This window comes from Penicillium subrubescens, assembly GCF_028828155.1.
Source record: "Penicillium subrubescens strain IBT 31985 chromosome Unknown utg000002l_segment0_segment0, whole genome shotgun sequence".
NCBI classification, from domain to species: Eukaryota; Fungi; Ascomycota; class Eurotiomycetes; order Eurotiales; family Aspergillaceae; genus Penicillium; species Penicillium subrubescens.
The window spans coordinates 826,543-838,524 of record NW_026643152.1 but is presented as its reverse complement, the minus strand read 5'-3'; the positions used below and the strand labels follow the sequence as shown (position 1 = coordinate 838,524).

At 49.3% G+C, this 11,982-nt stretch overlaps 3 protein-coding genes across 3 annotated transcripts; all 3 read right to left on the bottom strand.

The window, feature by feature from the left end:
- Positions 1 to 5,893: 5,893 nt before the first annotated feature.
- On the bottom strand, positions 5,894 to 6,949 carry N7473_001737 (uncharacterized protein; the record flags this gene model as incomplete). Its single annotated transcript, XM_057147677.1, has 1 exon — positions 5,894 to 6,949. The coding sequence occupies one exon, from the start codon at positions 6,947 to 6,949 to the stop codon at positions 5,894 to 5,896; it is 1,056 nt and encodes a 351-aa protein (XP_057011331.1).
- A 1,117-nt stretch (positions 6,950 to 8,066) lies between these two features.
- On the bottom strand, positions 8,067 to 8,791 carry N7473_001736 (uncharacterized protein; the record flags this gene model as incomplete). Its single annotated transcript, XM_057147676.1, has 2 exons — positions 8,067 to 8,636; positions 8,699 to 8,791. The coding sequence occupies 2 exons, from the start codon at positions 8,789 to 8,791 to the stop codon at positions 8,067 to 8,069; spliced, it is 663 nt and encodes a 220-aa protein (XP_057011330.1).
- Positions 8,792 to 10,277: 1,486 nt separating this feature from the next.
- Positions 10,278 to 11,967, bottom strand: N7473_001735 (T6SS phospholipase effector Tle1-like catalytic domain-containing protein; the record flags this gene model as incomplete). Its single annotated transcript, XM_057147675.1, has 5 exons — positions 10,278 to 10,847; positions 10,924 to 11,120; positions 11,175 to 11,268; positions 11,326 to 11,654; positions 11,724 to 11,967. The coding sequence occupies 5 exons, from the start codon at positions 11,965 to 11,967 to the stop codon at positions 10,278 to 10,280; spliced, it is 1,434 nt and encodes a 477-aa protein (XP_057011329.1).
- Between the last annotated feature and the right edge of the window lie 15 nt (positions 11,968 to 11,982).

Here is an 11,982-nt window from a genome sequence, read left to right as displayed (position 1 = left end):
ACGAAGCCGTACTGGGGTATAAAGGAGTGGCTTCGGCCCTTGGTTGGCATCTCAATCATTAGAATCGTTTCTCATTTCCAGCATATCACCAAGTCATGTCTTCGTACCAACCGTGGGGCGGTTTTATTCTTAACGAGATAGGTATCGGGGAGGCTCGAATCTGCTGCGGGACTACCAAGACGGGCGCACCGTGCAAGAACTCCATCAAAATCCAAGACATCAAGGCTGGCCAACAGCAACTGGCAAATCTTGCAGCACGACCACCCGACTTCTCGACTTTGCGGCCTATTTTATGTGATATTGCAAAAAACTTTCTCTGTGTCAGATGGCACCGGCAGCGACAGGCCAACCAAGTTGGCCAGCAGTGGTATGAGGCCGTGGCTCACAACCCGGAACAAGCCGGTCACATCTCCGAGGATGCTTCTGTCGCATTTGATATGGATGCCAGTCAGAGCCAGCGACCCACCCTCACGAGTCCCTCAGAGTCGGAGATTCCCCGCAGGGTTACTCGTCAGAACGAGGAGAGACAAATGCTACCGGGCCGTGACTCCGTTCCTCTCGAGCCATTGGAAAGGACAGTTCGATACGTCACGGCATCGATGCTGCGCACCGACAGTGTTCCGTGGTGTATCTCATCGGCTGAACCAGCCACTCTATCCGGGTTGAATATCGGGGCGGGGATGCAACGTCTGGAACTGCACAGCCTCACTCGTAGCGACGAGGTGTCTCTTATACATTGTCCATTTTGTCTGGGTGACGACGAAGACCAAGCGGATGAGAGCGTGATCCTACGTTGCAAAGAGTGCCGGGGATTAGCCCATCTAGGCTGCGTGGAGGAGTGGCTGGAGAAGCGCGAGGTGGCATCTAACGTGTCCTGCTGTGCCTGGTAAGTCTCGATTAGCCTCCCCAGTTACTTCAATGCTCATACGCCGTAGCCGAAGGGACGACGCTCTGGATGCCCTGCTCCGCCCGCCGAGGACGATCACGACAAATCCCGACATAGATGTTGAAAACGCGAGAGTACATGCATCTCCGGTGGCGGAAGAGACGAATACCATCGAAAACCCTCGGCGGGCCGGTCGAGCCCGTCTCCCGGCGCGGTCAGGGTCATCGCGCCGCAGATCAACAATGTCTGGCGCGGGACGCAGTGTCCGTCGGTCAGCCCGTCTGGCTAACCCGACTCCTTCGCTTCGCCGGTCGTCGCGTCTGAACCGATCATAACCACAAGGTGGTGCATACGTCGGTGGTGGGTAGATGGATCGAGTGTGCGAGGCAAGGGGCCAATATTCATTCGCAATATTCCGCACATGCCTAGACAGTTGTTAGATGACCATCCGTTCTGGTCACCGCCGCGAATCAAATTGCGCTGCATATGTGCGAGAAGACTAGTAACACGCACCCTTAATAATTCATCAAACTTTGGTGACATGGATGCGGAGACCAGGAGATTTGGGTGTTCGATTGTAGACAGTCACGGGCGTGCAATAGCATTGAATAAGACAAATCAGAGTCAACTCGGACGCCTGTGGAACATGTAGAATGTTAGCATATCGTACTTGAATGGAATACAATGAAATTACCATCCGCGCTCTTCGCGCCTTCCCATCAAAGCCTCATATGCAGCAGAGAGTGCAGACCTTGTCCGAATGTTACTGGAGAGTAGCTTTGACATCCTCATATGGCCCCGGCGAGATTCGATTGGACGGGACCCCGTAGAAAGCCCGATCCTCGTTCAACGCAATCATAGCATAATATATCGATGCGTGCGATAGACCGGTAAAGAGGTACATTCGGTGTGTCTAACGAATGAAATCGTTTTCGACGCCAGTATTGATCGTGTTCGACAGACCAAGCATTTCCATGACCACGTCTCTCATATGTTCCGCGTATTGAGGAAAGTGGACTTCGGTTTCAGCGGAGTAAATTGCTTCGCCCTTGAAGTTTTTGCGCATTTTCTGTACCGAGATTCCTATTCAGTCGGATTTGTTAGCAGGCCAGTCGACATGGCGGTTTCTAGGTTGGCATGTACCTTGATAGTTTAGCGCCGAGTCCTCAGATACCGAGATGCCATTCATTTCGCCTGCGATTGTTTTCAAAAGGGTAGAGCATCCTGATCCGGGCTTTCCCAGCACAATCTGACGAGCGAATTGCTGATGGCAGCCACAGGACATCACTTCGTTTGGGAGGGCTACATGATGAGTTTAGCTATATTAATTTGACCGTGGGTGACCACTTACCTGCTTTCTCATGGAGAAGCGCCTTTCGGCACTTGCGCAATTTCCTTCATGCAGCACAACATGATAGTCTGGGCCTTTCGGGCCGAGCATGCGAAATGCTTCCGTCTCATTGTCTTCCCAACTGACCAGAATGCCCCCGGGTATGGCTTCAAGTTGATGCTGTGCGGCAGGTATCGCAGTCGCCGTCCAATCTGACGCATGAACTTTATTTCTGCTTGTCGAGCCGTGGGATGTGCCTTGAACATGGACGCAAATTGATCGAACCAAGAGCTCTTCCACCACATGGCAACAGAAAACGGTGCGTTTGTGTCGGCAGGTTGATCGGAGACCAGGGCCGGTAGAACGACCGGTGGTGCATACAAGCAAAGTCCAACCATCGGCAATGTATCTTGAGCGTACCCTGTCCCTTGTCAAAGTATACGTTGACTTTGCCGGCCAAGCCTCGGACGTAGACTACCTAAATATGGTCGGTGAACTTCAGCAGAGCGAAGTAGGCTCGCAACGCGCGGTCGACTGTTCTTGCGAATGTTGTGTCTGGGATGACGTAGGGCTTTGCATCCTTAAACAGCTCTTGCTGCTTCTCTTCGACGTTCGGATGGGGCAGTGGGCACGCAGTATGTGCCACAGCGTGTCGGGTAGGCGTGCCGGGCGCTTGCCGAGGCTGTCCCGGATTGTGTTCGTGGTCTGTCTGCATCAGTTATCAAAATGCGACACTGTCTATCCCCAAGTACATACCTGATCATTGCATCTCTCGCTGTAAAAGAATTCCTTATCTGCTGACTCACGCAGCAAGTATTGCCAGATCCGACGCGCCGCCGGTGGCTCTAAAAGAGGGCCTATCGTCTCGGCGTCGGCAGAACGGGCATGCCTCCGCCAAAGATCGACGAGTAGAGGCAAGATGGTGTCTTCCTGCTTGCGTAGAGCCTCCTCCCATATCCGTTGTACTTGGCGAGCCGCATCCCGCCAGGATGCCAGTCTGCGTCGATCTCGGCAGGTGGTCAAAGAGGCAAAATTGTACGCGAAGAGGAATGCGCCGCCCACGGTGGAATTGGTCAAGGTGATCCCATTGTGATACAGCTGACCTCGAAGCTGGGGATCAAGAATCAAGTCGCCATGTGGTGTGGAAATGATACCGGAAGGGTAGGTGAGCCCTCGAAGGTCCATCGTTGTCGAGCGGAGCCAATTCAAAACGCGTCTAGCGCGACCGGTCGGCCTGACCTGGTCCGCGTCGAGCCGATCACCACTGCCACGTCCCTCCCCACATGGTATCATAGGCTTGCCATGTCGAGGGCAGGATCGGTCCACTCGATCGACTTGGTTTTCTGAGACGGTGCGACAGTACAAGAAACCGATGCGTCTGTGTGCATGTCAAACCTCCAATTGCAACCACTTGCGGTGATACTCACGTTGTAGCTATCTCGAGAGAGAACCAGGACCGCCAGCTTCAGACCTTCGCCGTGACGTCCCACAAGATGGTCGTGGGCACCGTGGACATCTTTGGTTGAGAATCCCAGAGCTAGAGCATTGATGGGTAGTTGCATGCATGGATTTGCGATCGTGATTCTGCCGGTCTTTTTTTCGCACTGAATGAAGCCCAGTGCGCGTCGATTCTCACGCTCCGCTGGCTGGTCGGCAAGGCTTTGATCGGGAACAATGATTGAGAGATGGTCACTGTAGTCTTCCAAGAATGGCTGGAAGCTCTGACGGTCAAGATTGAATCTTTCTATGATGGCGTCCTTCCTGCGTGGATTAGCGTTTGTCCCGCGGAAGAGGCCGGCACGTACCAATTTTGATACAATTCCCGAAAAGCATCTGCTGGCGTCCAGTCTTTGACGTAGCTGGGGGAGATGCCGAGAGACACCACGCGTCGGGGCGCTCGGTATGTAGTGAGCGTGGGTTTCTGACTCTGTTGCAGCTCGCGTTTAAGCTGCTCATTCGCCTGAGCCATCAGACTATCATCCTCGCTTGTGTCGGTGTCATGGTTGGTTGTCATTCTTGAATGTCGCGTAAGTGACTCAAAGTAAGTTCGTTTTGGGAAGAGAATTGACTAGAGAAGGGTGACGGTTTTTATATTCTGGCTTCCATAATAAACTCAAAAGTCTCATTTGAAACGTTGAGCAACGGTGATCTTTTTCATCGTAGAGAACCACAGTCTAATGATGAGGAGCAAGTGTAACTCACTTACTCGAGATTGCCTGTCTGGGTTGACCCGCGAACGCTACAAGATTGTTGGTGGTATGAAGTTGATGATCAACGTTGACGGCGGGGCATACTCTTTGCTGGTGGTGCAATAAGCGTCAGTGACCATGTTCGCCCACTGCTTTCCTGGTGTCCGCACAACATCGAGTCAACATGCTTGCAAAAATCTGCTCAGTGTGTACCTTTGCACTGCATTTACAGGTAACCGGAATAATCCTGCACAGCTGTGGCCTCACAAATGATTTTCCTCTTCAATAAGGAATTTGGTCATGACTTTCAGGCATAACTCATAGGGAAGGAACTTGTTGGCTCCACACAGAACGGCTTACGCATTATATACAAAAGGTAGTATGTACATCGGGGGTGTTCTAGAACTGCAATATCGACAATGGTTCCAAAACTAAATGCTTCTTTGCAGATTAGAGTATATTGTCGCAAATAGTAGGCCTGTTGACCCCAGGAACGCAGAATGGAAGCTAGGATTCATCACGCATCCTTCTAGGCGTCTCACCTAGGTACGGGTTCGAATTTTGGCCCAGTTGGGTAGATCAACTGCCGAAGCAATATGCAGGCCACAACTACTGTGTAGATACATGTTTGTTTGATCCAAGGAGATTGTTCCAAACTTCCTGAGCGGTGAACTTTGAGCCTCACCTGATAAAGCCTGTCGTGGCCGGTTTGCCGTTCGTGGTGTCAGGCTGTCCTTGCGGCGCGGCTATAATGAGTTCGCAGCAAGGCGACCAACAGTTGTCCGCGGCGGCTGCATCTCCGTCAGAAATCGCGAAAAAGCTGGCAAAGCTGAAGTCAAGAATCTGGACAATGATTCTGCTGCGGATGCGCTTTTTGCATGTTTCTTTTTCTTCTTCTCAACAATGATGACGATTTATTGTGAAGAACGGCGGGGAAGATCTTGAATTGTGAGTGTGGGTTTCGGTGGCGGAGCTAGTTGGTGAGGGGGGACGTATTTACTGGTCCCCCCTTGCCAAGACTTTTATTTGCGGCTACCGGTACTCTGACTACGCTCCGACATGATTGAATGATTAACAGCTCTGATCCTACGAACAGAATGTAGAAAGATGCGGCGATAGTAGGGACAATTTGCATAATATCGGGACTTCCCCCGAATTTCACAAGGCGCTAGTATATTTGTAGTTGGCGCTAGGAGCCTTCTATTACTAAGGTTTCAAAATCACGCTTTTAATTTAATGTGGACTAAATACAACATAAACAATATTTGGGACAGTATTTTCCTTATCGTGTCTGAATCAAATATGACACAACTTCAACGAACGCAAAAATTGACCATTTTGAGTGCATATAATGACAAGTCCAAAAAAACTTCCTGGCGCAATGGTATTTAGCTCTGTTCTTCATCTCATTTTCGCTCTTTTGGCTTTTTTTAACCGGCTGCATTCCTATGTTGCTCGCTTGGCTGACCTTTTTCTGTTGACTAATGCCTAATGCGCAAAAACGATTGGTCGGCTTTCCATATTTCCCTGCTGAGAGTTATAACTCACCCCATCAACCTTCAGCCCGTCTTCATTAAGAAGAGTAATAAGGTCACCATTGCTCGAAAGACGGAGGTTTGGCACTCCAAAGCATCCGGTAGACAAGGGGTTCAAAACTGCATTACCAGGAAGTTCTTGGGCTTGACCAGCTGAGGTATGCAGTTTCCACGATGCCAAAGATACCTTGTGGTTTGTCAGATTCGTAAGAGTGACTGATTTTCGCTTTTGCACAACTGCTTCCTTGATAACCACTGAATTCTCAGTTAATTCTGTGGGAAGGAATTGACCCCAAGTCAAAGACGATATAGCATGACCGGATCCATCATCTGTGTGCACAGCTTGTGATGCAAACGCAAGAAAAATCCCAGTCCATTGACCAGTCTCCTTGTAATGGATGAGAAGACCTCCGTCCTGAAAAGTTCCATCATCTTGACGGAATTTCTCAATGTTGCCCTGGTTCATGTGCACATTGTGAATCCCATTTCTAGTGTTGAAACGGGAACCGAAAATGTATATCTCCGCTTGTTTTTTGATTGATTCCTGTACTTCAGGCACCAAGACATCAATCATATCATTGTTTGGGCCGTCGATGTCATGGCGAAGCAGGCGACCTTTTTTGGCATCAAATAGGTGAGATCGAATATAGTCCAAGCCGTGGCCTTCAAGCTCCTCGAGATCATGGAAACCGTAATCCACCTTGGCTAGATTTTGAACCATTGAATGCTCGCTCAGATTATAATTCACCCAATAAGCAATTCGAGAGTCCCGATCAATAGACTTGATGTTGATCGCTGCACGAAAGAGCCCAGGAATTTCTTTCGGTCTGTCCTTATTCGGAGGCTTGTTTTTGTGTTTTTGACGATACTTGCGGTCAAATTGTGGCTCCATTTCGCGATTATCATGGTAATATAGAGATAAATGTGGAGATTTTGGGTCTTCGAAACGGTCCTCAACCTCGTAATGAACGGGTAACCCCTTCCAAACACCGTAGTCGTCAACAGGCATTTCGGTTTTAAATTGCGACAATAATCGAGAGGATTCAAATTCTTATTAGACGAGGAATTTTATCTTGTAGAGAACAGTATAGGGCTTTACCATAGGAATTTAACCTGCTTTTGTAGGTATGACCAGCGTTCAGGCAAAGGACTTCAGTGACGGCGTCTTCGGAGGCATACGGCTCAACACCCGTCAGTATGACATACTGAGAGGTCTAGAACTACCTATCAAACGTGACGACCCATATTCATAGTGGCCTAGAAGTTCTATAGGATCGGCCGAGCCCATCATTGTTTGTCCTTAGATATTCAGTCTTTGACAGACACGTTCCAGTTTGTATGTAGGCCGGATAAAGTGACTAATAAATTCTCTGTATTTCCTCTAGGCTTGAAGTTATTGGTCCTAGGTGCCTGTTGATGTGTAAATGTAACAACAGTACCATGGGGAGCCATCATAGTAACTCTTCCGTAAATACAAATTGTCTTTAAGATTTCACCGACATGATTTCCCATCGTCACTCAGAACTTTTTAGGAAAAACTGTCATTCAAAAAACCATAAGCATCTCCTTCCAGTCTCGTTCAAATTCGATTAGATGTCCTATTTAGATCTTTCTAGACCACGCGGTGTTATTGTTGCTGCGTTATTTGTACAAGACCAAGAGCGATCATCGTTATTGATATTCTAGAACAAGACGAGGATAAAACCATCTGCATTGCTGAGTACTATCCCCGTTTATTTGATGGCTTTACTTATATGATACAGATCTAGGACAAGTCCAGACGTAACTTCCGGAATGGTCCCACGCATTAGCTATGCACACCCTAGTTATGGTGCGCCAATAAGCCTCCATTATCAGGCCCCACCTAACGTAGGTCTAAAATATAGAGCAACTATGTCCGATTGCGGCTTTGAGCTTTATTATATTACACTCACGCCGCTCGTCCGAACCATGAAACTTCTTAGTCTAGGCGGCTCTATTTACCAAAGTAGGTGTACGGGTGCCCGTCAGACGCAAGAAGCTGACTCCGGGTTAGCCCAATGTAAGTGATCATTCAACCTGGGATATTATTCAACAGTCGTGAAATCCAGATCAAGAATCGCCCGTGGGTCCAATTATTTTCCATATCAGTAGCGCTCCATAATAAGCGATGGCTTTAGTGAGCCCCGTGCGAGAAACCAACCCTTGCTCTGCAAGTAAGCAGTTAAGTTGGTCTGCTCGATTAAGGCTGTCTTGTGGCTCTTTGTTTTGAAAGAAGCTTCAACAATGTACTCAATCCCCGTACCCTGGAGGTTCAAGAGGGGCCAGATCTCCAGATATAGAGGCATCTCGTTCCACGAGCCAACAGAGCGCCTCACGAGGACCGGGCCAAAGATGCGCGATACTGCTAATGTGTCAGTGCCCCATTTGTTGGGCCTCCAATTATCGAACTTGTTCGGCGCATTATCGATCAGCATTTTACGGGAGTTGCTTGTTCCTGGCAGGTCCATTCCGCTTTTCCCAGAGTCCGCTGCCGTTTTTTTGCGGCTAACAGAAAGTGTCTGCTGCTGGTAACCCCATTCGACTTGCGCCTCGTATTTTGCGTTGCCAGCGTTGAAGCCATCGTTGTTAGCCGCAATGAGAGCAGCTTCAATGTCGCCGCCTGTGACGGCATACCGCTTCTTATACGTCAGCTCGAAGTTATCCTCGTTTTCGATCTTACGGATACGGGCGCTCCAGTCGGCGGCATCTCGAAGGTCGATAGGACGGTAGCTGTTACCTCATGTTCAGGGCTGAGCATTGCAGTTGGGTTGAGCAGGTGCCGAATCTCGTAGTCGGGCATCATATTTGGTGCTGCCCGTGTTGGGGACATGATAGTGGCAGTCGTGGCGAAGGAGGGGCGCGGGCAGGATATGTATGGGAGCTGTGAGCTCGGAGGCTGACTCAGATGAAGCGACTAAAGCAATAGAGGACCCAGGATTACTTGAGTAGATCAAGGTAGTCAGTATCGCGTGCTGTTAAGGTATTTATGCGTGTTGGGAGACTTGGTTGTGTTTGGCATGATAGAATTAGCTCGCGTAAATCAAAATAAGCTTTGATTATTGGCATCTAGGAATCGACAAGCATTTACCTATGACTACAATCGTAGGTTGTGTCATTCCCATAACGAAGAAAAATAAAGTTTAGTTTACTTCGGTGCCATGGATCTTCCCAGGCGGACCTCCGCTTTTTATCCGCAAACGGTGCCGGTCCTACCCGGAGGTACCGGCGGGGTCCAGAGCGGGCATTTGCGATGGACTTTCAACCTCTGGATGGTGATACGTTTCTCACGTATAAGACCCACTTTCGAAGCTGGAATCGCACTGTATCCTAATGGGGTGGTGATCCGACTGATAAATCAGTATTTCTGCGAGGGACTCGTGAAAATCGCGGAGAGACCTTTAACCCCTATATTATTTGGGGAAGCTTCAGGAAGCGAGGGATTTGCCCATTTAATCCCGATTTAGTGGTTCAACCACTTACTGAGCGAGAGGAGCGTGAATTTGTGCCACTTGAGGGCTTCGATCAAATTTTTGAGGATGATACGCGTAGGGAACTGCTATAGCCTTCGCGCGAATGTCGGGATCCCTCAGTTGCCCTATCCTCTCGGAGCGTTAAAAAAAGCTTCCAAAAGCTACTGAAAACGGCCCAAAGCCCAACAAATATAGCCGAGAGAGTTCAAAAGCTGGAACGGCGGATCACTCGCCTCGAAAACGCGACAGTACCTCGATTCGAAGAGCTTATTTTAAAGGACTCTCTTCTCGCCAAGGTTAACGGAGTTCGCAACGAATACACAAACACTAATCGCTCTAGAAGGCAGATTACCAAGATTAAGGTGCTTTCTACAAGAGATGCGAATGCGCGCATTGCGCAACGCTCTGAAAAGGAGAATCAGCAGTGGGTTCGGCGGGTGCATAGAGAGAATGCGAAAAAGCTTGCAGAAAAGCTTGCAGAGGAGGAAAGAATCGCAAAATTAAGGGAAAAGGCCCTTGCTGGTAGTGAGATTGATCGTCTATTTGAGCCTTTTGACCTATCTTTCGAAGATACTGAAGGGGATAGCTCACTAAGAGTGTAAATATTCAGCTATGGGTAAATTAGCTACCTGATCGCGCGAGTAGTATACGTGATATTACCATGGAATGGGGGTCAGATTCTTGTATTGTCCATGGTTGATGTATTGAGGGCTTGGCGGTTTCGCCATAATAACGCGCGAAATTACGCAGCAAATCTGACCCCCATATATCCACTATATATTTCCCGATCGCCACGCAAACATACCACAAACATAAACAAGAATTGGTTGCACAAGACACATGTCATTAAATGGCAGTCGTTTCACCAGTAGGTATGGGTATGCCGTTATGTCGATCGAGGTCCGCCAAGAGGTTCTTTGGACATAGAGCTCTGGATAGGCTGGGCCGAGACACATAATCCGAATTATGCGTCACAGTCATCTTCTTCTCCGGGCGCAAAACATACTCTGGCATTGCCAGCAAAACGTCCTTTTTGGCCCATTGCCAGCCAGTTTGGCCACCACTACCATCACCGGGCCCCTCGATCACATACCCGGCCAGCGCAGCTGGAGAATAACTTGGGGCCAGATTGGTCTTCCGGATCCGGGCAATCGGATGGAAGGATTCTTTAGTGGTGCAAGCGCTCTTGTCATCCCGTGGAACCTCCGGATAGTTTCCCGGCGTGCGGTCCTGTTTCCCTAGCCCCCGGAAGAACGCACCCTGCAGGCCAGCAAAATTGGACCTGATGTACCCACAGCCCCAGTCATCGTTTTGTTGGCCTAGGGCGTTACGTTCGGCCCGCGCAGCCCGGTGTTTCTGGATTAGTTCCTCGATTATCACACTTTCAAAAGTCAACATTCCAGAAAGATTGTCCACCTGGAGGTCCGGAGTTAGTAGTCAATGAATTGTGATAATAAATCAAGTAGAAGAAGAGGTGGTAAAAAGGGCATACCATCCATGCAAATGTGATATCCTCGATTTCACAATTTGGAGCTCCACCCCCAATATTTTGGTGTACGCCGGGAAACCAACATTGCTGTAGATCCTTGGCTGGCGCATCCTGAGTTCTGTGCCATAGGGTCGGTGGGAAGGTGAGTCGTCTCTCATCGATAGATAGGGCTTGAAAGGCATAGTCTATGTCTACACCATCTGGTAAGCGGGGTTGCATTCAAAGTATAAGACGGTGTGCAGTGATGAACTCACTTTTTGACACATTTGTGTTGTGAAATGCGTACTGCTTTGAAAGATTGATACCCACTTTTGAAGCCAAATTTACGAACGGCCAATCAGGGATCCCCTGATTAACACAATGTTAGCTCCTGTCACTTGCTGCTTCAGAAGAATCTGCACGTACTAGAGCGCCAACCGTGTCCCAAACGCCCACTACTTTGATGCGGACCTCATTCTCTAAGCGCAGTTTGCCTTGATTCTGCTGATACCATGCGGTCTTCCGGAAGGGCTGTCCGCCGGTATTCTCCCGGTAAGCCTTCCACATTTCGGTGAAGTGCGACATGTGTTGGGATGAGAGCACGCCTATGTCGGAGACTAGGCCAGCCACGGAGCGGACGGTAAAAGCGCCGCGCGAGAATCCAAAAAAGAACAACTCGTCGCCTTTAACATAGTTGTTGGATATGAACTCGTAGATCTGACAAACTTCATTGTCTAAACCCCAGCCGATGCCGCCTGTGATATAAAGGAAGCAGTTATCACATTAGCCCTGTACGGTATCAAATTGACAACACCGGACCTTACCATAAATAGCCTTCTGGAAAGGGAGCTCTCCCGCTCCCAGTCCAGAATGATATGAGACAATTTGCTGAACGATGTTTCCATGGAGGTCTGGGCCACTCGTCGCGATGGTGCGAGCGATCCTCGCGACGTTGGACGGCATGGACGCGTCTCCCAGGTCGGACGCAAGCCAGGTTCCGTCTGCACAAAGGATGATACGTTTATAACTTGCCAGCCGGGCCGCTAGCTGCGCCGATTCGCGGGGCATGACGGGAAGGAGTAG